Below are 21,557 nucleotides of genomic sequence, written 5' to 3' on the forward strand. Positions count from 1 at the left end.
CTTTCAACGCTTAATTGAAAATATTGCTTTAAATTAGAACACAGAGGAGTGAGAAATGTGGTTGAGGTGATTACTCTTTGACCAGAGTAAGGAAGACCAGGGATTGGCTACAGTTCATGTTCATTATATTAAATGGAAAATCATGACTTAACTAAATCCTCCTTTTTGTTGAACAAGTGTACTTTAACTAAGAAATCCACCCCTGTGAGATCTGGGGAGTGGGCGTTGGTATCCAAGGCAACTTGGGAAGAATGAGAGCTATAAGGAGGGAGTAAACCTCAGGGCAGCTGGATGATTGAAGTTTCATTACTTCCCTAGTTTTTTTTTTTCACAACTTCGTGGCTGACTTCAGTTACTGCCTGTAGTTCTGATTTGCCCTTTTGGCTGCTCTAAGAACAAAGTACCTCTTGATAAGAAATCTTAGCAGTCATGGTTTATGTTTTGTACTATGGGGGAAGAACATAGGCACTAATTTGGCAAAACTGTTTTGCTTGAATTTTTCAAATTGCTGAGAATAAAGATACTTAGTAAATATGCCAAGAAAAAATGTTTAAATAGTCTAGTAGAAATGTTATAGTCATTCTTGAAACAGAAGACAAGAATGGAGAAGCTGCTTTTCTATCTCTATTCAGAAGATAGTTGGCCATATAATCTGAGTCATTACATGTTTGCCCTTTTGTTGTAAATCAGTCACTGGCTCCTCAAATCTAAATGCTTACTTCATAAGGCCAACAGATGAAGAAAATGTAGTAAAGCGCACTTTCCTTGTATGTTCTTTAGATGAGTTTCTGGGACCTAAGCTATTGTGAGGCAGCTATGAATGAATTTGCATTGGTTAGTAGACACCGGGGGTTTGCACAGAAACCTTGGGGAATTTAGAATGGTCTCAACTCTTTGGCTCTGGTGTTGTATTGGGTTGAGGATCTTGGAATCATATCTAGTTCTCTATACTGTGAGGATAACATTTAAAAATGTTTACTGTGTTATACAGGTAGAAATCACATTTTCTAGAACTATTAACTTATTACTGGCTTGATATTTATATTATTTGTTTATGGAGTAATTCACAAACAGCTTTTAAGTGGTAACATTCTTTTTTCTTTTTATTTCAGAAAATTCCTTGACATACTCCAAGAATAAGGTAGGATTATATCAAGGTGGTAATTCTAGAAAACTCAACCTGGAGATTCTTTTTCTTTAAAAGAATGCCTCAGGAAAAAAAAAGAATGCCTCAGTTTTAGCATTATTTTTAATGTGCTACTAGAAGAGTCTTTGCTGTAGAGTATTATGAAATTTCCCACTTTGAAAGTATTATTTTATTTTTAAAACATTTTCTGTGTGTGTGTGTGTGTGTGTGTGTGTGTGTGTGTGTGTTAGTGTGCTACTCATGCATAGAGAAGGTATTTGAATAATTTGTCCTTATCTGAGGTTTTGTTTGTTTATTTTGCCTCAACGCTTGACAGCCTTTGGGAAAGCATCTTCTTAAGGAAAAAAAAATCTCAGAAACTGTGTCCTTCAGATAGATTCTTATGTGAGATAAAAACAATTTTGGATAGTTACAAAAAAAAAAAAAACAACCAAAAACCCTGCATCACATGCCTTTTGATCCAAAATAAGTCCTACTTCATGCTGTTTATTAGTTAGCTTTTGCTGTGTTACAAACTTATAAAATCTCAGGGGCATATATAACAATACATTGTTTATTTCTTGCCCATGGCCTTCAGGCCAACTGGAGAGATTCTTCTTCAAGTAGGTCCCTAATTCAGGTTTGTTGCAATTGTGTTATTATTGCAACCCAGGTTGAAAATGTAGTGAGTACTTTGAGAATGTTCTCACAGTAGATCATTGAATGTCCAACCACAGAGACATATTTTTTAAGTTTCCTTCTGTCATGTCCATTAACATCCCATTGGGTAAAGTAAGTTGCATAGCCAGTCCAAGTCAAGAAGTGGACAAATACACTGTGCCCACTACGAAGCCATGGTAAGCATGTGAGTATATAATTTAATTGTAGGGGAGTGAAAAATTGGGACAAATGATTCAATCTGCTACATGCTGTACTTCTCTATAGTAGTTCACAATTTTTTCTCTTTCTATATATAGATAGATTTCTATATATATATAAAATTTGGTATGGGAAAGGTAGAGTATGGGTCATCTAGATCATTGTTTAAAATCCCATAGTAGGTCACAGCCAGCATTAAACAAAACAAAAGAAATAGAATACAAGATAATCATTGTTTATAAAAATTGTTTATAAAAATATTGTTTTATTAAATTTTAATTTTAGTTATCTGTGTGCATCTATTGATATTCTAGATATCTATAGGTGTGTTTGTACTTGGTCATGATCTACAATGTGGGTAAAAAATAGAATGAAAAACTGTTGACTTGTTATTATCTAGTGATACCAATAGGAGTTACTAATTCATGCCAGAAAGAAAATGGGCACTGTTGAATGTTGCAAGCATATCAGTTACATTCTGGGGAGTGACCTATAAAATAAGTGCCTTTACTGATTTAGTTACAGTCTTTTTTATGAATGGTCAAGGTAAGAATAACTCTTACATGAATATATATTGGGAACAGGAATCTGGAGTCTGACTCTTGTTTGGAATCCTAGAGAGTGATTAATATTCTTGTTCTTTTTAAAATAAGAATGTAGGGATCGAAAAGGTAACAAGTTGCTGTTTCTAAAAAAATTTTTTTTTTTAAAGATTTTATTTATTTGACAGAGAGAGATCACAAGTAGACGGAGAGGCAGGCAGAGAGAGAGAGAGAGAGGGAAGCAGGCTTCCTGCTGAGCAGAGAGCCCGATGTGGGACTCGATCCCAGGACCCTGAGATCATGACCTGAGCCGAAGGCAGCGGCTTAACCCACTGAGCCACCCAGGCGCCCCTGTTTCTAAAAATTTATCCACCCATATAGTTCTTCCATTAATTGAAACTTAAAGATGTGGGTGCCTGGGTGGCTCAATGGGTTAAGCCGCTGCCTTCGGCTCAGGTCATGATCTTAGGGTCCTGGAATCGAGTACCGCGTTGGGCTCTCTGCTTAGCAGGGAGTCTGCTTCCTCCTCTCTCTCTCTGCCTGCCTCTCTGCCTACTTGTGATCTTGCTCTGTCAAATAAATAAATAAAATCTTAAAAAAGCAAAAAACAAAAAACTTAAGATGCAGTGTCACAAAGTAACAATATCATAAACTGTGGGAGAACCTCTAGAGAAGTTCTGAAACTAGCAGCTCAGTGTCATAGCTGTCTGTGTAACTATTGTTACTACAACTGATTGTAACAACAGTTTTGGTCACAGATTTTACTAATGAGATTTTATATGTGGTATAATAATGCCAAACTTAAGTGGGACCGTACATAAGATCTTGCTTTTTAAGAACTTCAGTGCCTTGGTCAAATCCTTGATCAAAAATTTGAATGGTGCCATATGTTCAACAGGATCTTCGGGTCTTTGGGATATACAAAAGAAATAAAGAGCAGTGTTGAATGTAATTATGAATAAGCATTTAGAGAAGGTATAGGTAAACTTTACTGGGAACTTCAAGGTCATGGTAATGAGTTAAAGAAAAATACAGTGTTTATTCTTTTTTATCTGATTTACTGACTATGAAAAGCCCACTTGAAAAGTAAACATTAACATTGTATTGTTAACAGTTTTATTGGGACACCTAGATGGCTCAGTCCGATAAGTGCTGCCTTGGGCTGGGGTCATGGGGCTCGGGTCATGATTCCGGGTTCTTGGGGTCAAGTCCTGCATGGAGCTCCTTGCTCATCAGGGAATCTGCTTCTTCCTCTGACTGCTGCCCCCCACTGCTTGTGCACGCTCTCTCGCTCTCTCTGACAAATAAAATCTTTAAAAACAAACAAAAACCCCAACAATTTTTATTATTAAAAAGTGTAGATTGCTAATGGTATTTTGTAGGGCATACTGAAAAAAAGGATAGTCAGCGAATGGGTAGTTCCTTACTAAATTAAATCACAGAAGCTGGTTTTCTTGAAGTTTTAGATCTAAGGTAAACTTGTTAAACAAATGGAGGAAGCCTCATCAATTTAAACATACCATCTCTGGTATGTATTACATCTCACTTGTATATTTCCATTTACTTTGTGGAGTAAAATCAAATTTCAATTTTGTGATATATTTCTATTAATTTGATCTACTTTTTTATCAGTATGAGAAAAGTCCAAGTTCAAATCCTGATTTCATCACTTGCTCGTGGTTTGACTTACGTTGCAGGGTACTTATTTTCTCATCATAAAAGGAGGTGTTAATATCCACGTGATTGTTTTAGGATTGTAAATATTAATATGAAAGCAGTCTAAGAGAATACATAGTACATGATAGGTATATGACAAATAGTAGTTGTTAGTAATATTAATGATAATGATATTAAACCAATATATACTAGAAGATTTTTAGAAGTTTAAATATTCATGAACCCTTGTTAGGTATTTAAACACTTAACCGTGCTGATAATTGCTGTGAATAAAAGTGATTTTAGTCTATTAAGGCCACTTTATTCCTTAAAGCAGTGATAGTATGTTCCTACTGGGTTGTGAACTATTTCAGTGGAAATTCTTTGATTGTTAAAAATTGAGTCTCATTTGCTTATATTTTAGGCTAAGGACTACTTATTAATTGTATATTAAGGGTTACTAAACTTTAGGATTTATAAGCGAAAACGAAAACCTTATTGGAATTTGAGCAGTCTAATTCAGTATTGTTCTAACAAGTCTGGCTGCCATGCAGTGTACGGTAATGTTGCAAAACTCAACTGTACTAATGCATATACAGGCATTGGAAAAATTTGAAATTGAAAGAAAGAACACTTTGTCAGTCTAATAGTGTTTTTGACTGGCTGTGCTTTTCAATCATAGCTGCTATCTTGGCTTTTAAATAATAATGACAACATTCTCGCTGTTGAATGATAAATCAGTTTTATGGCATCAGTTCAGTTGTCTGTGGGTCGATGGTGTGGTCCAGTGATGGCGCTGTGGTTCACAAATGAAATGCTCATACTCTGTATATATAATCTCCCCGAATTTACTTGCATAGTGAAACTCACTGTTGATATTTGCTGCCTGGAAATATGTGTTAATCATGTAGTTTGTAACCTATTGTCAAGATAGGTGCAATAAAAAAGACCGTTTCACTTTTACGTTCATCAGATGCTGTTTAATAATAAAATCATACACAAAGCATATGTAATTTTCTTACAAAATATATGATAAGTGATTCATATTTGTTGTTTTCTTATTCTTTATTATCACTTACTTTTTCTTTAGTAAAAGTAAACAATATTGGGAAAATTGTGTTTGGGTGTGTACATGGCTCAAGCCAGGTTAAAAAAGAAAGTTTTGGAATTACTGATTTCAGAAATTCTGTCAGGACTATATATTCCAGTATTGAATATACCTTCAAATTGAACATAGAAAATGTTGTAATGGTTTATATTTATCCTCCATCCAGGCTGCTATTTTATTTTTGATGAGGAAACAAAGACCTACCCAAAAGTTAGAGAATAAGCCAGAGATTGACAGATGGATAAAAAAGTAAGACTCAATTAACTGAATGTTGTTTCAAAAAATATACTCTAAACATAAGGACACAAGTAGCAAAAAGATATGCCATGCAAACAAGCATGAAAAAGCTGTTGTGTCTTTGTTTCAGAAAATATAAACTTGGAATATTATCAGTGACTGAATTGTTTTTGTAATGATAACAGGGTTTATTTATTAAGAAAATGCAACAACATTAAAAGTACGTGCGCTTATTAACAAAGCTGCCAAATACTTGAAGGAAAAATGGACTCAACTAAAAGGAGAAATACATGAATCCACAGTTGTAGTTGGAAATTTTAATACATTTTTCTCAATAATTGACAGTACAAAAAGACCCACCCCCCCAAAAAAAAATCAGAAGGGGTGTATACCATTTGAACAATACTTTAAACAATACTTTTACAATACTTTCTTTTGACCTAAATGACATTTTTACAATGCTATACCCAATAAGTGTATAATATACATTCTCAAGTACATGTGGAATATTCATACAGGTACATCAATATATGGGTCTTTAAATAAGTCTCAATACATTTCAAAGGCTTGAACTTAAACAGAGTATGTTTTCTGTCCTCTATAGTACTAACTTAGAGAAGTGTGACATCTAGAAAATCCGCAAATATCTAGAAATTAAAAATTGAACTCTTGGATCAGAAAAGAACTCACAAGGGAAGTTTTTTAAAAAATTGAATTAAGTGATCTTTAAGGCCTCAAATATATGATTTGTGCTTACACCTTAAACCAGAAGAGAGCAAATTAAACCCAAAGTAAGTAAAAGAAAAGATATAAAAAGAAGATGAATTAGCAAAATGGTAAACAGACAAAAATAGGAAATAACAAACTCAAAAGTTGATTGTTTGAAAAGATTTGATTCTTTTTTTTTTTTTAAAGACTTTATTTGAGAGAGAGGCAGTGAGAGAGAACATGAGCGAGGAGAAGGTCAGAGGGAGAAGCAGACTCCCCATGGAGCTGGGAGCCCGATGCGGGATCGATCCCGGGACTCCGGGATCATGACCTGAGCCGAAGGCAGTCGTCCAACCAACTGAGCCACCCAGGCGTCCCGAAAAGATTTGATTCTTAGCAATATTAATAACCCTCTAGTAACACTGATCAAGAGAGAGAAAACCCAAATTACCAATATCAGGAATGATAGAAGAGACATCAGACTACAAATTAAAAAGTATTAGGGGATACTATGAATAATTTTATGCCAATAAATTCTGTAGCATAGATGAAAGGGACAAAGTCCTGGAAAAATACAATTTATCAAAATGAGTACATAACAAAATTTAAAAATATAAATAGCCACACACCTAATAAGCGGAATTTGTAATCTAAAAATTTTGCACCAAAAAACCCTCCTTTATTTTTTTTTTGTTGTATTGTTAGTCACCGTAAAATACATCATTAGTTTTTGATGCAGTATTCCAAGATTCATTAAAATCCTCCTTTACTAGTGAACTCTTATCAAACATTAGGAAGAAATAATACCACTATTATAAACTCCTAGAAAATCAAGTAGAGGGGCACCTGCGTGGCTCAGTCGTTGGGTGTCTTCTTTCAGCTCAGGTCAGGATCCTGGGGTCCTGGGATTGAGCCCTGCATTGGGCTCCCTGCTTGGCGGGAAGCCTGCTTTCTCCCTCTCCCACTAACCCTGCTTGTGTTCCCTCTCTGGCTGTGTCTCTCTCTGTCAAATAAATAAATAAAATCTTTGGGGGAAAAAAAAAGTCAAGTTAAAAAAACACACACACCCCCTGGGGATAAAAATATATGTTTAAAAAAAATAAAAAATAACAACAAAAAAAACCACACACACATTTTGTGAAGCCACTAAAACCCCGATACTAAAACCAGACAAGGACAGTGTAATACATGAAAATTAGTAAGCTGTATTCTTCATGTGCACAGATGCAAAAGTTCCTTATTAGCAAATTGATTCCAGTAATCTATAAAAAGGGTAATGTATCACAGTGGAGTTTTCAAAGTCAATGAATGTAACTCACCACATTGACAAAGTAAATGAGAAAAATAAAATCCTTTCAATAGATACTGAAAAACTATTTTGACAGAACTCAATACCCATTCATGATTAAAAACTCAACTAGGAATAGAAGGAACTTCATCCTAATAAAGCCATCAGTGAAAAAATGGAACTAACATGATATATAATACTGAAATATTGAATGCTCCCACATTGAATTGGGAACAAGGTAAAGAGGGTTGCTCTCTGAATTTTTTCAGCATTATGCTAGAGATCCTAGGTAGTCCAATAAGGAAAAGAAATCTAAAACAATGATGGAAAAGAAAACTGTTCATTAACACATGACATAGTTTGTGAGTGCAGAGAACCCTAAGAAGTCTACAAAAACTACTCACATTATCAATATAGGAGTTTAGCAATGTCTCAAGGCACAGTGTGCTTCTATAATTTAGCAACAAACTTGGAAAACAGGATAAAAAAACAGTCCCACTTACAGGAGCATTCAGAAATATAAAATATTTTATGACTAATGAAAGCTATACAACCCTTCTTCACTAAAACTCCTTTTCCTAAGAAAAGTTAAAAGTGGAAAGATACCGGATGGTCATCAATTGGAAGACTCGTGTTGTTAAGATGTTAATTCCCAGGGGCGCCTGTGTGGCTCCGTGGGTTAAGCCTCTGCCTTTGGCTCAGATCATGATACCAGGGTCCTGGGATGGAACCCCACATGGGCTCTCTGCCCATCGGGGAGCCTGCTTCTCCCTCTTCCTCTGCCTGCCTCTCTGCCTACTTGTGATCTTTCTCTGTCAGATAAATAAATAAAATCTTTAAAAAAAAAAAAGGTGTTAATTCCCAAATTGACCTATGGATTCGATGTAATTCCAGTCGAAATCCCAGCAAGCTATTTTTGGAGAAAATGACAAGATCATTCTGAAGTTGTTTTTTTTTTTTAAGACTTTATTTCTTTGTTTGACAGAGGGAGATCACAAGTAGACAGAGAGGCAGGCAGAGAGAGAAGGGGAAGCAGGCTCCCTGCTGAGCAGAGAGCCCGATGCGGGCTCGATCCCAGAACTCTGAGACCATGACCTGAGCCGAAGGCAGAGGCTTTAACCCACTGAGCCACCCAGGCACTCTGCATTCTGAAGTTTATACAGAAATGTAAGTTTCCTAGTATAGCCCTCATAATCTTAAGAGAATGAAGTTGGGGCTCCTGAGTGGTTCAGTCAGTGAAGCATCTGCCTTTGGCATAGGTCATGATCCCAGGGTCCTGGGATCGAGTCCCACATCAGGTTCCCTGCTCATTGGGGAGTCTGTTTCTCCCTCTTCTTCTGTCCCCCATGCCAGCCTGCTTGTGCTCTCTCTTGCGGGCATGACCTCTCAAATAAAATCTTACGAATAAATTTTTAAAAAGTCATAGAAGAGTGTCTACAGGAAAAGTATTTGCTGAGAGACTAGACATTATTTCTAATATGAAATCTGTCTCTAAGTTTATGTAGGCCTTGGGCAAGTTCATTTAATCAGTTATTCATTCCTTCATAATGTAAGAGCATGTAAGAGAGACAAAGGCCAGTGGCAAATCTGTAAAAGTAAGCAAATATATTGTCATAAGTACTCTTTCAGTGAGTATGAGCATGAAAGGGAGTAGCTAACTCCAGGGCTGAGGAAGTCCTTACAAAAGCAGGTGATATTTGACTAGGTTTTTCATGTTTCAGGAAGCAAAAGGTTTCTATCCATGGTAAAGACAACCCTTTAATTACCACTGGGGTGTAAGGTTCAAGTCATTTCCTGTAGCCATATTACCTCAGGGTTTGACCAATTAGACCTTGTTGACCATATGTGTTTCCTTACCAACTGTTAGTCTGATCATTTTCCTTCTCACTTTTTCATTTACTTTGAGGAGTCTTCTTTTTGTTTCCTTTTCTTCCTTTTTAAAAATAATCATATGCATTGCTGTGTCTTTTAGTGAAACAGTTGCCGTTCTTAAGGTTTTTATCTGCTAAATATCTCCGTTTAACAGTTATTTGGTCACTTATCTTTTACATGCAGGATAGGAAAAGAGGAGCTAGATACAATCTCTGTGCTTAAAGAATTTTCCACTTAATATACAAAAAGTAACTAATTTAGAAAGTAGAAAGCATCATAAAAAGGTTATAGATAAATCACTTTGGGGATTCCAAGAGAGGAGAGGTTAATTCCCCTTGAATAAAATCAGGGAAAACTTCTTGGGCCTGGTACATGAGCTCACTTAAAAATGGGCAGTGTTGATATGTTTAGTGATTGGGAAGGAACATTCCAGAAGAAAGGTCCAGGAGATGCAGAGGCATAACTTCAGCTATGATGAGAATATTTTGCCTGGGGTTATAAGGGATACCAGAGAGAATTTTGTTGGTAGTTTACAGAGTGATAAGAGTTAAACTTTTTAAAGATTAAAAAAGTCCTGAACTTGCCTATTTGTTAAAAGAAGGATCCAGTGGACATTTATAGGACATATGTAAGAAATCTGTTTAACGTGAATAGAAAAAAGACTAAGGATACCGGTTACCAGTGACTGTCTCTAGTGGTAGCAGATTAATTACAAGAATATTTGAGTTCTCTTCTTTTTGCTCTTCTGCATTTAAAAGGTTTTCTGACTTCTACATTAAAATTTTTGTACACATACATGTAATTTAAAAATTTTATAAGAAGTATCTTCACATACCCAGTATGGTGGCAGCTCGTATGTTAAGAACTTAACGGTTGAGAACCTATTGGTTTTCAGTTGAGGAAACCTTCATCACATCCTGCTGCTTCTGTTTTATGTATGTATGTATGTAGGCATGCTTGCATGTATGTATGTGGGTATGTATGTATGATTTTAGCCCTGGGGGAACAAATTTTGTTTCATTTTGCATTTTAATATATGCATTGTATGTTGACTAAATATCCCAAAACTCACTGTAGTGTTTCAGCTCTAAGAGATTTTCCTCATTCAGCTTTCTTTCACATAAACAGGTTTTGCAGAAAGCGACTCTTGTTGTCCAGAGTGAAGTGGACAAATGTGTAGAGGATATAATGAAGGAAAAGAATATTAACCCTGAGAAGGATACCAGGTATGTTGTTTTCATGGTGTTCTCTTTTATTATATACTTCTATTGTGAGGTGTGGAGATGACACACAGTCAATTGTAAAACATTGGAGCTGAAGGGGTTGTAGAGTTCATCCAGTTCAACCCTGTCACGCCAGTAGATGAGGCCTTGAAGAAATGCTTTCTAGATCAACATGTAACACACAAGCTGTGGAAGGCATTACTTTAGTGTGGTAAGAAGGAACGATTTTTAGAAATAATAATTTTCTCATTTTCAGTTTTAAAATCTGTATGAAGGCATGCTTACTGCAGATATCGGGTTATAAACAGCTCTATTTGGATGTAGAAAGTGTGAGGAAAAGGCCGTATGACTCTGATAACCTCCAACATGAAAAGTTGCTTCTCAAGGTAAATTTCTGTTTTCTCTATCTAAGCCAGTAAATTCTGTGTGCAGATTCTAGAGGCAAGTATTTGAATTTTCCTATTTCTTATTTCTAAAGTATAAATACATAAGGCCAGTGAGAGGACAAAAGTAGAGATTACTAAACCTGGAATAAGCTTTCCAGATCATCTAGCCTATCAGCTTCATTCTAATTTTAGGGATGAGGATTCTAAGGCTGGAGGAGATGAAGTAATTTGCTTTGGGGCCAATTTCATTTTTAAAGGGATAAAGTAAAGAACATAGCACATTGTACTTGGAGTTAGGAATTTGTTGTATCTAAAAGTGCTATGGAAAGAGACATTGATAATATCTAAGTAACAGATAATATCTAAGTAAACAGACAAGTTTTTTAAAAAAAAAACTTTTTTTCCTGAGAAAGTATAAACATACACTTCACCTAAAATTAAAAATAAATCTTGAGGGGCGCCTGGGTGGCTCAGTGGGTTAAGCCGCTGCCTTCGGCTCAGGTCATGATCCCAGGTCCTGGGTTCGAGCCCCACATCGGGCTTTCTGCTCAGCAGGGAGCCTGCTTCCTCCTCTCTCTCTCTGCCTGCCTCTCTGCTTACTTGTGATTTCTCTCTGTCAAATAAATAAATAAAATCTTTAAAAAAAAAAAAAAAAAAAAAAAATAAATCTTGATTTTGTAAAATGAGGATAATGAAAATACACACCTCAAAGGGCTGTTGGTGTAGACTGAACCTTTATATTTAACTGGAGGTTGGCCACCATTTATATCTTCATTGTTTTCATTATTCCCTTAATTTCTGACCTTTTCTACACAATACCTTCCCTTTAGAAGGGGTCAGATACACATCCTAGCATCTTGGTTCAAGGGAATTTTTATCTTGTTGATTCATTATGAGACTCCATTTTCAAGGTAGAGAGCCAGTTGCTGGCGGTGAATACTGTGCATACTCCACCGTGTTCGTGGGGAAAGAGCTAAGTAGGTACATGTTTCCTTAATCTGTAGTTTAAGGACCACCTTCACGAAAATTAACCAGCGTCTTATATTTACAGTGTAAGATTTCACATTTGCCCCATGAAATCAGAATCTCCAGGGGTAGAACCCAGAAATTTGATATTTGTGCATATTTAACTTGACTGTTACTGGTTTTCTTGTGTCTCTCCCCACATCACTGAGGCTTTATCACTGGCATAATCAAACCCCTTGCCGAACTCGTGGAGAGACACTGATGTGTTAGTAGAAAGAGAAGGGACCAGAGAAAAACCCAGTCTAATGATTGGATTAGCTTCAGGGCCAGAGTCCTGACCCTGTCTTAAAGTAAGGTCACAAGTCTTCACATTTTATTTTAGGTGACAGGATACTCCTTTCATTAGGAGTCCTTTACTCAACAATGCCTGAAATGGTAGTGAAATGGAAAAAAAATGCAAGTATTTCTGTTCTGCAAATATTTACACACTTTTTAATCAATTTTTGTAAGTCTGTTTTGTTTGATGACTTGTGGTGTTGAATTTAGAAAATGATTAAATTTTTTAAACTTTGTTTTACATTGGTTAGTCAGTTGCTAATCTGTGATTGCTGTTTTTAAATGCTCCGTGTTAAGGAACATATTTACTTAAAACCAAGCCATATTATTTTTTCTTTTAAAATTCTGAAAATTTGTAAAATAATAATTGTACGGATTCAAATGCTGTCAGTCTTACTTCTTTGTGATTCCCTCTGTTTCCCTTTTTCCGTTCAGGGACTAATCGCCCACCATTAGAGTAGAGCCTATTTAAGTATGTAGTATTTGAGTGAAGGGCCAAGTACCTAACACTGCTTTGTTTTGTTTTTTCTTAAGGAGGCAGTTTGCCAAGCCTGGTGTATATCTATCTATCTATCTATCTATCTATCTATATATATATATATATCTTTATTTGCTAAGTAATATATATATAGTAAATAAAGGTATCTCATTGTTTTAGATTTCTATATACTTGTCACTTTTTAAAATCTATTCTTAATATCAGTCTTTTAAGTTGGAATAAGTATGCTGCATTTTTAAGGGTAACTGAAAAGTTCTCTAAATATAGTCTTTGTTGAACTCCTATGATTTGTCTACTAAAGCTGTTTAATTGAAAGCATTCAGCTTACTTGTAAGTCAGCTGTGAGAAGAAAAATGTCTTAGTAAATTAAGAACATCACTATTATTTGTAATATGGAAGTATGTTTGTGCAGCTTTGGAATCTTCTAATGCCCACGAAAAAGCTGAAGGCTAGAATCTCCAAGCAGTGGGCTGATATTGGTTTCCAGGGTGATGATCCCAAAACAGACTTCAGAGGCATGGGGATACTTGGATTAATCAACCTTGTGTAAGTGAAATACATTCTTTCTTCTCTGAAATGACGCATAACCTCCAATATTGTTAAATTCTAATAAGAATTGATCTAGTTGTTTCATACAATCTCTGAATTTTAATACCTACAGTGCTTAAAGTATTTTCTCATGTCCTGGCAACAACATGAAGACATTGGAAACATTTTGTGTGTGTGTGATTTCTTTACTTACTGATATCTTTCTTCTTCCTTTCTCTTTCCTCCTCCTTTCTGATACCTCTTAAGGAAGCATGTATACTCTTATTCATTTTATCTTCTTGCCACTTCTCTCTTGGCTCTCCAGTTCCATTTTGGAAATATAGCTTGATACTAATAAAGTCTCTTCACATATACTCTTCACCATCTGTGATCAGTGATCTAAAGCCCTGACTTTTCAGAGCCTATATGAACTCTCTTTTTTTTTCCTCCCTTAATACTTATGCTTGGTCATACATATGAAATCCCCAAATATGTCATTAAAATCAGAATAGATGGCCAAAACTATTCTAGAAAGTAAACTGGAAGATTAGTATGGATGTGGATATGCAAATTAAGATTCCACTCTTAATGTCTGTCCTTGAATTGTGATCTATAGACCATAAAATGCCTAGAATGGAAAACCTAACCATTAGCATAGTTTGGATAATTGTTACTATGAAAAAATTAGTCCTGAAACTGTGCTAATATTATTAATAGGTCTGTATAGATAAAGCTATTTTGGGGGAAAATAGAAGACACAGTAGGGTTTTAATATCTATAATTTTTCCAGTCATAAAAGTATTTAATTTTCTGTAATACCTAAATTTTATAAGTATAAAGATTATAAAGATTCCCTATAAGTATACCTGCCAAAGATAAAACACAATACAAAAATAATAATTACACAGGCACTTGGGTGGCTCAGTCGGTTAAGGATCCAATTTCGGCTCAGGTTGAGATCCCAGGGTCCTGGGGTCAAGCCCTGCATTGGGCTCAGCGGGGAGCCTGCTTCTCCCTTTGCCCCTCCCCTCACTGTGCACTCTCTTTCTCTCTCAAATAAATAAATATAGTCTTTTAAAAAATTACAAAGTAATAATTTAAAAAATGAGATTGCCAGTTTTCTGCTTTGATAAACAAACTTGCAGTTGGAATTGAAGTAGAATAAATGCAGTTTGTTTCCAGTTGGAAAAATTATAGAATATTTTAAAATTCATTGTTTTTCAGAACACATGGATTCTTTGTTCATAGCCTTTAAAGACCATCTTTCTTCTTGGAACTTGTAAACTACACAGATATTTGAACCTCAGTTAATCAGACAATATTCTGGTGTTTCTGTTTTTTTCAAAGAGAGGGTGCATTTGGAGGGGGATGGGCGGGCAGCAGAGGGAGAGGGAGAAAGAATCATAAGCATGTGGAGTCCAACACAGGGTCAGTCTCACAACCCTGATACCATGACCTGAGTCGAAATCAAGAGTTGGATGATTGACTGAGTCACCCAGGCACCCCATAGTGTTTCCTTTCTTTTTATGAGTAACCTTGCTTCTAAGAAATCAAGATTTTTCAGCATTTGCCAGAGAAAGAATTTAATGTAGCTTAAAATTTAAGTGAGTAGGATTTGATTCAAGATTGTGGCAAGAGATTCTGATAGACCTTTAAGTGGTTTACAGATACTTATATTTAGAGTTGGTATCTACTGATTTAAAAAATGACAAAGACGACATTTATTAGTAATTACTTGATTGCCAGTGATGTACTCGAGATGGTTGAAAACATGAAAAATCCATTCTGATTCCCCCAGAATCATGTTTGTCATCCTGTGCATGGAGCTATGAGTCTTCAGGATGGAAGTAAAGATACAGTCAAGAACCAGACAAGCTGTTCAAACACCCTTGTGTGATTTATTTTTTAACTTTCTTGGCCTTTGTCATCTAATCTCCTGAGATATTTTGTTGCTTTAAAGGATAGCTGGTAGTTTGATGATGATACTTAGGTAAATGAATGTTGAGGCAGGTGTAGAAGAAAGGATATTGTACAGAAAATGAATCCAGGAGAGACTGAAGAAAGCGGAATAGATGAGGAAATAGAAGCAGCTAAGTTGAATATACTAATTAAGGCCAAATGTATGTAGGAAAGGAGAAGGAAGGAAAAGGAAGGCAGGCAGGCAAGAGGTGAGAGGGAAGGAGGGAAGCAGGGAAGGGGGGACGGAACTCTACAGATTATTGTAAGGAATAGTTTTCCTATTGCATAGATGTTCATTTTGTATAGATGCTGCTAAGGTAGGGGTTGACTAATTCATTAAGGAAATTAAAAGTTGTTCTGTGTTACAGATTGAATACTTTAGGAGTAGTTTGGTTATAAAAATATTAATACTGAATTGTATTAGTATCATGACAAGAAATGAAAGATAATTTAGTAAGGGCATCCTTAGAGTCAACCTAGGGATAAAGGAGAAAAATTAGTATATGTAAGGAAAGCATTGCACTAAAACAGGACTGTTTCCTGTTTGGGGAATTACATATCCCTTTGAGAATCTGGTGAAAGTTTTATATATTCTCTTCCCAGGAAATGTACACACAGAAAAATTTATGCATAATTTAAGGTGGTTCATGGATACCCCTTCATTCATGAATGATCCTTCATTCATGGAGTTCTAAATTAACAACCCTTTTTTTAATGGGTTGAAAATTAGTAAAGAAAAATAGAAGTCTACAGTATTAATCTATAGAAGGAAACTGTGAAAACTTGGTTAGAAATTTGTATGCTGTGTGAAAATTTCAGTGCTTGTGCCTTCTAAAATTTAAATGAGCCACTGAAAGTGGAAAGCCACTTTTTATTCTACTTTTTTTTAAAGATTTTTAAATTTTATTTTATTTATTTATTTGACAGAGAGAGAGCACAAGTAGGGGAGCAGCAAGCAGAGGAAGAGGGAGAAGCAGGCTCCCGCTGAGCAGGGAACCGATGTGGGGCTCTACCCCAGGACCCTGGGATCATAACCTGAGCCAAAGGCAGATACTTAACCGACTGAGCCACCCAGGCGCCCCTCTGTTTATTCTACTTCTTACCCTCATACAAACATCCAGTCAGTCATCATACATGTGTATGTGCATGAGTACCAGTGCGTCATGAGGTGACCCAGGAGGCTGAACAGAAGATTTAGTCCCGCTCTCGAAGAATCCAAAGAAGTTGCATTAGTGTAAGACAACAGGATGTATGAGCCTATGAATAGGTAGCTTCATATATTTCTCCATTGTACCTGCTAATACTTGAGTTTTATGGCCAGCATTTTAGTTATACCACTGATCAAGGAGGGCTTTTTTAGTGCAAAAGAAAGGTTATTGCCTTTCCTCTGTTTGCACAGAAAATGGCATTAAACAGTACAGACTCCAGTTGCAATAGAAAGCGTTAGCCTAGGAGAAAGGATGAATGTCCGTCCTAATAGGTACACACGCACTATTTTATAGAAAATTTAAAATAACAACAACAAAAAAGGACTTAGATTTTTTTTTTAAAGGTAGGTAGAAAGTCTCTTGTTAAATCATTTCTTTTTAAAATACTTCAAAGCGTTGCCAAGGGCCCGTGTCCTGTACTAACTAGATAGGCCTGATCCCTCAGAATTAAATGTTGATTCACAAGCATTTCCGAGTCACAGAAGGGATTTGAGATGGAGATTGGGATGATTGTGGCAGTCCTGGGACTATCCTGTTGACATTAGCTTTTTAAATTTCTTCTGGATATCTTCAATTTGAATAATGTGTTAATTTTATGGTTTTTCTTCAACTTTTTAAAGGTATTTCAGTGAAAATTATACCAGTGAAGCTCACCAGATTCTTTCCCGTTCAAATCATCCCAAATTAGGGTAAGCTGGATACCTCAAAGAAATTGTAAATTCTTGAATTTTAAAATGTTGATTAGATTATCTGAATTTGAAAGTATTTCATGGTATTTTTAAAAGTGAGATTATTTTTATTAATAAGAACTTCATAAAGATAGTACATGATCCATTATTTTTAAGGTGAAATGTGATCGCACACCAATTTTGTATTATTTCAATATATTTTTGTCACAAGATAGAGTTTGTCTAGAAAATGGAGGTAAGGAACTTTTTGAAAGTTTCTTGAGGAATAGATTTGAAAATAAAAATGCGAAATAGCTTTGATGGAGATACAGGAAAATGAGAAATAGCTTTGAAAATCGTAAAGTGAAATGCAGTTGAGGTCCGATTATCAGCTTAATCACAATTATTTTGTTTTTATATTCCAGTGATACCTACCTTTGAAAAAACATTATAACAATATTATATCATAAAAATAAATACCCTGATAATGGAGGAGAAAATGTCAGATTACCCAGTGTGTTTTAGAAACCAATGAGAGTGTACTCTTTTTAATTTTTTTTAAGGCTTTAAAAGGTTTTTGGTATTTGCATGACTAAAGTTTCATTATTACTTTTTAGATTATATCCAGAAAACCAAAGGCCTCTAAAAAAAAATAAAAATCTTTTATCTATTCATAAAACCAATACTGTATTAGAAATGCACCAAAGTAATTTTTCACTAATTTCTTGCATAATTTTAAATTTATCTCATGAGCTATTTGGCTAGCTGGTGTAACTGGTAATGTCTCTGATATAGGTACTCTTATGCAATAGTTGGAATCAACCTTACCGAGATGGCTTATAGCTTGCTGAAGAGTGAAGCTTTGAAGTTTCATCTCTACAACTTTGTTCCTGGTATACCAACGATGGAACACTTTCATCAGTTTTATTGTGCGTATTAAAATGAGTCAAAACTAGGGGCGCCTGGGTGGCCCATTGGGTTAAGCCGCTGCCTTCGGCTCAGGTCATGATCTCAGGGTCCTGGGATCGAGTCCCGCATCGGGCTCTCTGCTTAGCAGGGAGCCTGCTTCCCTCCCTCTCTCTCTCTCTCTCTCTCTCTGCCTGCCTCTCTGTCTACTTGTGATCTCTCTCTGTCGAATAAATAAATAAAAATCTTTAAAAAATAAAATAAAATAAAATGAGTCAAAACTAGATATTTCTAGACATATTTCTACTAAATATGTAATTTACGCTTGACATTTTATTTTATTAAGTTCTTTGAAAAACAGGGAAATAAGGAAGGGGCGCCTGGATGGCTCAGTCAGTTAAGTGTCTGACCCTTCATTGTAGCTCAGATCATGATATCAGGGTCGTGAGACTGAGCCCCATGTCGGGTCCATGCTGGGTGGGGAGTCTGCTTAAGATTCTCTCCCCCAGGGGTGCCTGGGTGGCTCAGTGGGTTAAAGCCTCTGCCTTTGGCTCAGGTCGTGATCCCAGAGTCCTGGGATTGAGCCCCGCATCGGGCTCTCTGCTCTGCAGGGAGCCTGCTTCCTCCCCTCTCTTTCTCTGCCTGCCTCTCTGCCTACTTGTGATCTCTCTCTCTCTCTGTCAAATAAATAAAATCTTAAAAAAAAAAAAAAAAAGATTCTCTCCCCCATCTCCCTCTGTTCCTCCCTGCTCATGTTCTTGCTCTCTCTCAAATAAATAAATCAACCTTAAGAAAAAAGAAAAGAAGGAAATAATGGAAAATGAGTCCCCAAGAATATTTCATCATCAGTGTCTATATTTGCTGAATAAAAAAATTCAGCAAGGTCATTTTTTCACATATATGTTAATTTAGGATTTATGCAGTTTACCTGTAGACATCCATTTTCCAGTCAACTATAAAATGAATTTTCCCTCTTGAAAACTTGTTAGCGAATGCTGTTGAGTCAAGGACAATCCATTTGCAGATTATTTTGTTGGTCTTATAAGGAAATCAAATTTATTTATTTATTTATTTTTTAAAGATTTTATTTATTTATTTGACAGAGAGAGATCACAAGTAGGCAGAGAGGCAGGCAGAGAGAGAGGGAGGAAGCAGGCTCCCTGCCGAGCAGAGAGCCCGATTCAGGGCTCGATCCCAGGACCCTGGGATCATGACCTGAGCCAAAGGCAGAGGCTTAACCCACTGAGCCACCCAGGCGCCCCAGGAAATCAAATTTAAAGGAACATTCTCCCCCATCCCCCACTTCAAGGCCAGGTTTTCTTGTGTTAGGTTGGGGGTACTTACTAACTGGTTCCCAATGCAGTCATTATTATCACTGTTCCATTAAGTTTTCTTGTGATTTGCACACTAAAGGTTTAATTAAATGAATTTATCTTGTGAAGCTATTGCTCAGAAGCAAAGACTTTAAACCTAGCTTCGTTTCACTTCTACTTTTCTTGATCTCTTTGTGTCTTTAGTATGCCATTTGCATGTTGGCAGAATGTAGGAAACTAATTGGTAATAAACGGCCAAATCATAACTTCTTCATCTCCACGTTGAAGGCATCATCCAAGTCTCTCCTTCCCACAGCCTCCTCTGCCTTCACTTAATCCCTTGTCCCAGGTTTGTCAGGTGCTGAATATCTCTTGCCTTTCTTTACTTTTTCCCATCCCCACTGTAACTGCACAGCACAAGGCCTTTTGTTAATGGGTTACTGTGACAGCTTTTTGAGTAGTCTCTCTGTGATGACCTTCTTCCAGTTCTTCTCCATGTTGCAGATAGAATGACTTCAAATGAAAATCAAATCATTTTGCTCCACCGCCTACAATTGTTGAAAAGGTTCCACTACAAGGCCTTTCATAATCCATACCTTGGTAACCTCTCCAGATTCATTCTCTTGCCAGACACCAACTCCCCACAGTCTGCAGTGTGGGCATCTGGCCTTTTAGTTGTGCAAATGTATTACGCTCTCTTTTGACTCTCGACCTCTCACTCGGCCTGGAACACCCTTTCTGCTTCTTCTTTCTGTCCAGGTGACACCTGCGCATCTTGCAAATCTCAGTTTAGACATGACCTTCTCTGGGAAGTCTTACCAGAGACTTTGTTCCTTCGGTTATCCATTTCTGCATTATTCTTCTTTCCTTCTCTTTTGGAGCATCCCTGTCAGACTACAGAATTCCATACCTCGCAATCAGGCATTCACGTACTTGGTGCCAGCTGCTGTTCGAGACACTGCGGAGAGAGCAGAAATGAGCCCAAAGTCTTAGCAGTTTTAAAGCTTTCATTTTCAAGACCAAACAATCCCTTCATGCAGCACTCACCTCCAGATACCACTCCAGTAATTCACTCATTTTAAGTATACGGTTCACCGAGTTTGGGTCAATTTGCTGAGTTACACAACCAACATCATAATCCAATTTTAGAACATTTTTGTTACCCCACAAGGCCCCTCAGGCCAGTTTACAGTCAATCCCTATTCCTGTGGTTCCCTTTGTGTGTGTGTGTGTGTGTGTGTGTGTGTGTGTGTGTGTGTGTGTGTGTGTGTTTGTTTTTTTTGAGATTTATTTACTTGAGAGAGAGAGAGCAAACAAGAGAGCACAAGCAGAGGGAGCAGCAGAGGGAGGAGGAGAAGCAGGCTTACTGCTGAGCACTGAGCCTGATGTGGGGCTTGATCCCAGGACCCCAGGTCCATGACCTGAGGCAAAGGAGCTGCTTAACCAACTGAGCCACCCAGGCACCCCTGGTTCCCTTATTTTTAACCCCTGTTGGAAAATATCCAGAGCCCCTGTGGCTTTGGTTAGAGACAGTAAAAGCACACAGGGAATTTTAAGGTTAGAAGTTTTGTGTGGGATTTCCATTGAGGCTAGTGTTTAAACCTCCTAGAGTCAAGAGGAAAATAGATGTGCTTTGTGGAAACAACTCTTTTCCATTCTTTCCCGCAAGGATTTCAGAGTCTATGTCATGTAAGGCCCTGCCAGCTAGCTTCCTATAATTTTGGTGTCATCTCCTGCAGTGTCTTGATGTCTCATCAACTTAGCCATTACAGTCTCAGGACCTTAAGCAGGTCTTTCTCTGAGACCAATTTACATTATAGACCAATAACCCAGCTCTGAAGCAAGAAATTTCTAGTACTTTATAATTGAGCAGCTTGTTCCAGACCTAAGTAATCATTTGCTGAGGACAGTAATGAAAAGCAGTTTTGGGATGCCTGGGTGGCTAAATTGGTTAAGCTCAGGTCTTGATCTCATGGTCATGAGTTCAAGCCCTGCATTGGGGTCCATGCCTAGTGTGGAACCCACATTAAAAAAAAAAAGCAATCTAAAGGACTTATAGGAATGGTAAATAGCTAAAACTCAATAGCCAAAAATACTAAAACAAAAATACCATAAAGTTTAGATAGATGTCTTATTTTTCATACTACCC

General features: G+C 36.7%; 1 protein-coding gene across 6 annotated transcripts in view; it reads left to right on the forward strand.

Moving 5' to 3' along the window:
* The window catches only part of ELMOD2 (ELMO domain containing 2), a 31,042-nt gene that overhangs the window by 2,255 nt on the left and 7,230 nt on the right, over positions 1 to 21,557 (forward strand). For 5 of the 6 annotated variants that reach the window (XM_047718503.1, XM_047718507.1, XM_047718506.1 and 2 more), the window contains exons 3-8: positions 1,113 to 1,141; positions 10,545 to 10,642; positions 10,896 to 11,025; positions 13,239 to 13,372; positions 17,142 to 17,210; positions 17,985 to 18,118. In XM_047718503.1, the coding sequence (XP_047574459.1) occupies positions 1,113 to 1,141; positions 10,545 to 10,642; positions 10,896 to 11,025; positions 13,239 to 13,372; positions 17,142 to 17,210; positions 17,985 to 18,118 (594 nt within the window). Of the gene's footprint in view, positions 1 to 1,112; positions 1,142 to 5,477; positions 5,561 to 10,544; positions 10,643 to 10,895; positions 11,026 to 13,238; positions 13,373 to 17,141; positions 17,211 to 17,984; positions 18,119 to 21,557 lie in introns of all 6 variants that reach the window. The other variant, XM_047718508.1, reaches the window with a different exon arrangement.

This window comes from Lutra lutra, chromosome 2, assembly GCF_902655055.1.
Source record: "Lutra lutra chromosome 2, mLutLut1.2, whole genome shotgun sequence".
Taxonomy (NCBI): Eukaryota; Metazoa; Chordata; class Mammalia; order Carnivora; family Mustelidae; genus Lutra; species Lutra lutra.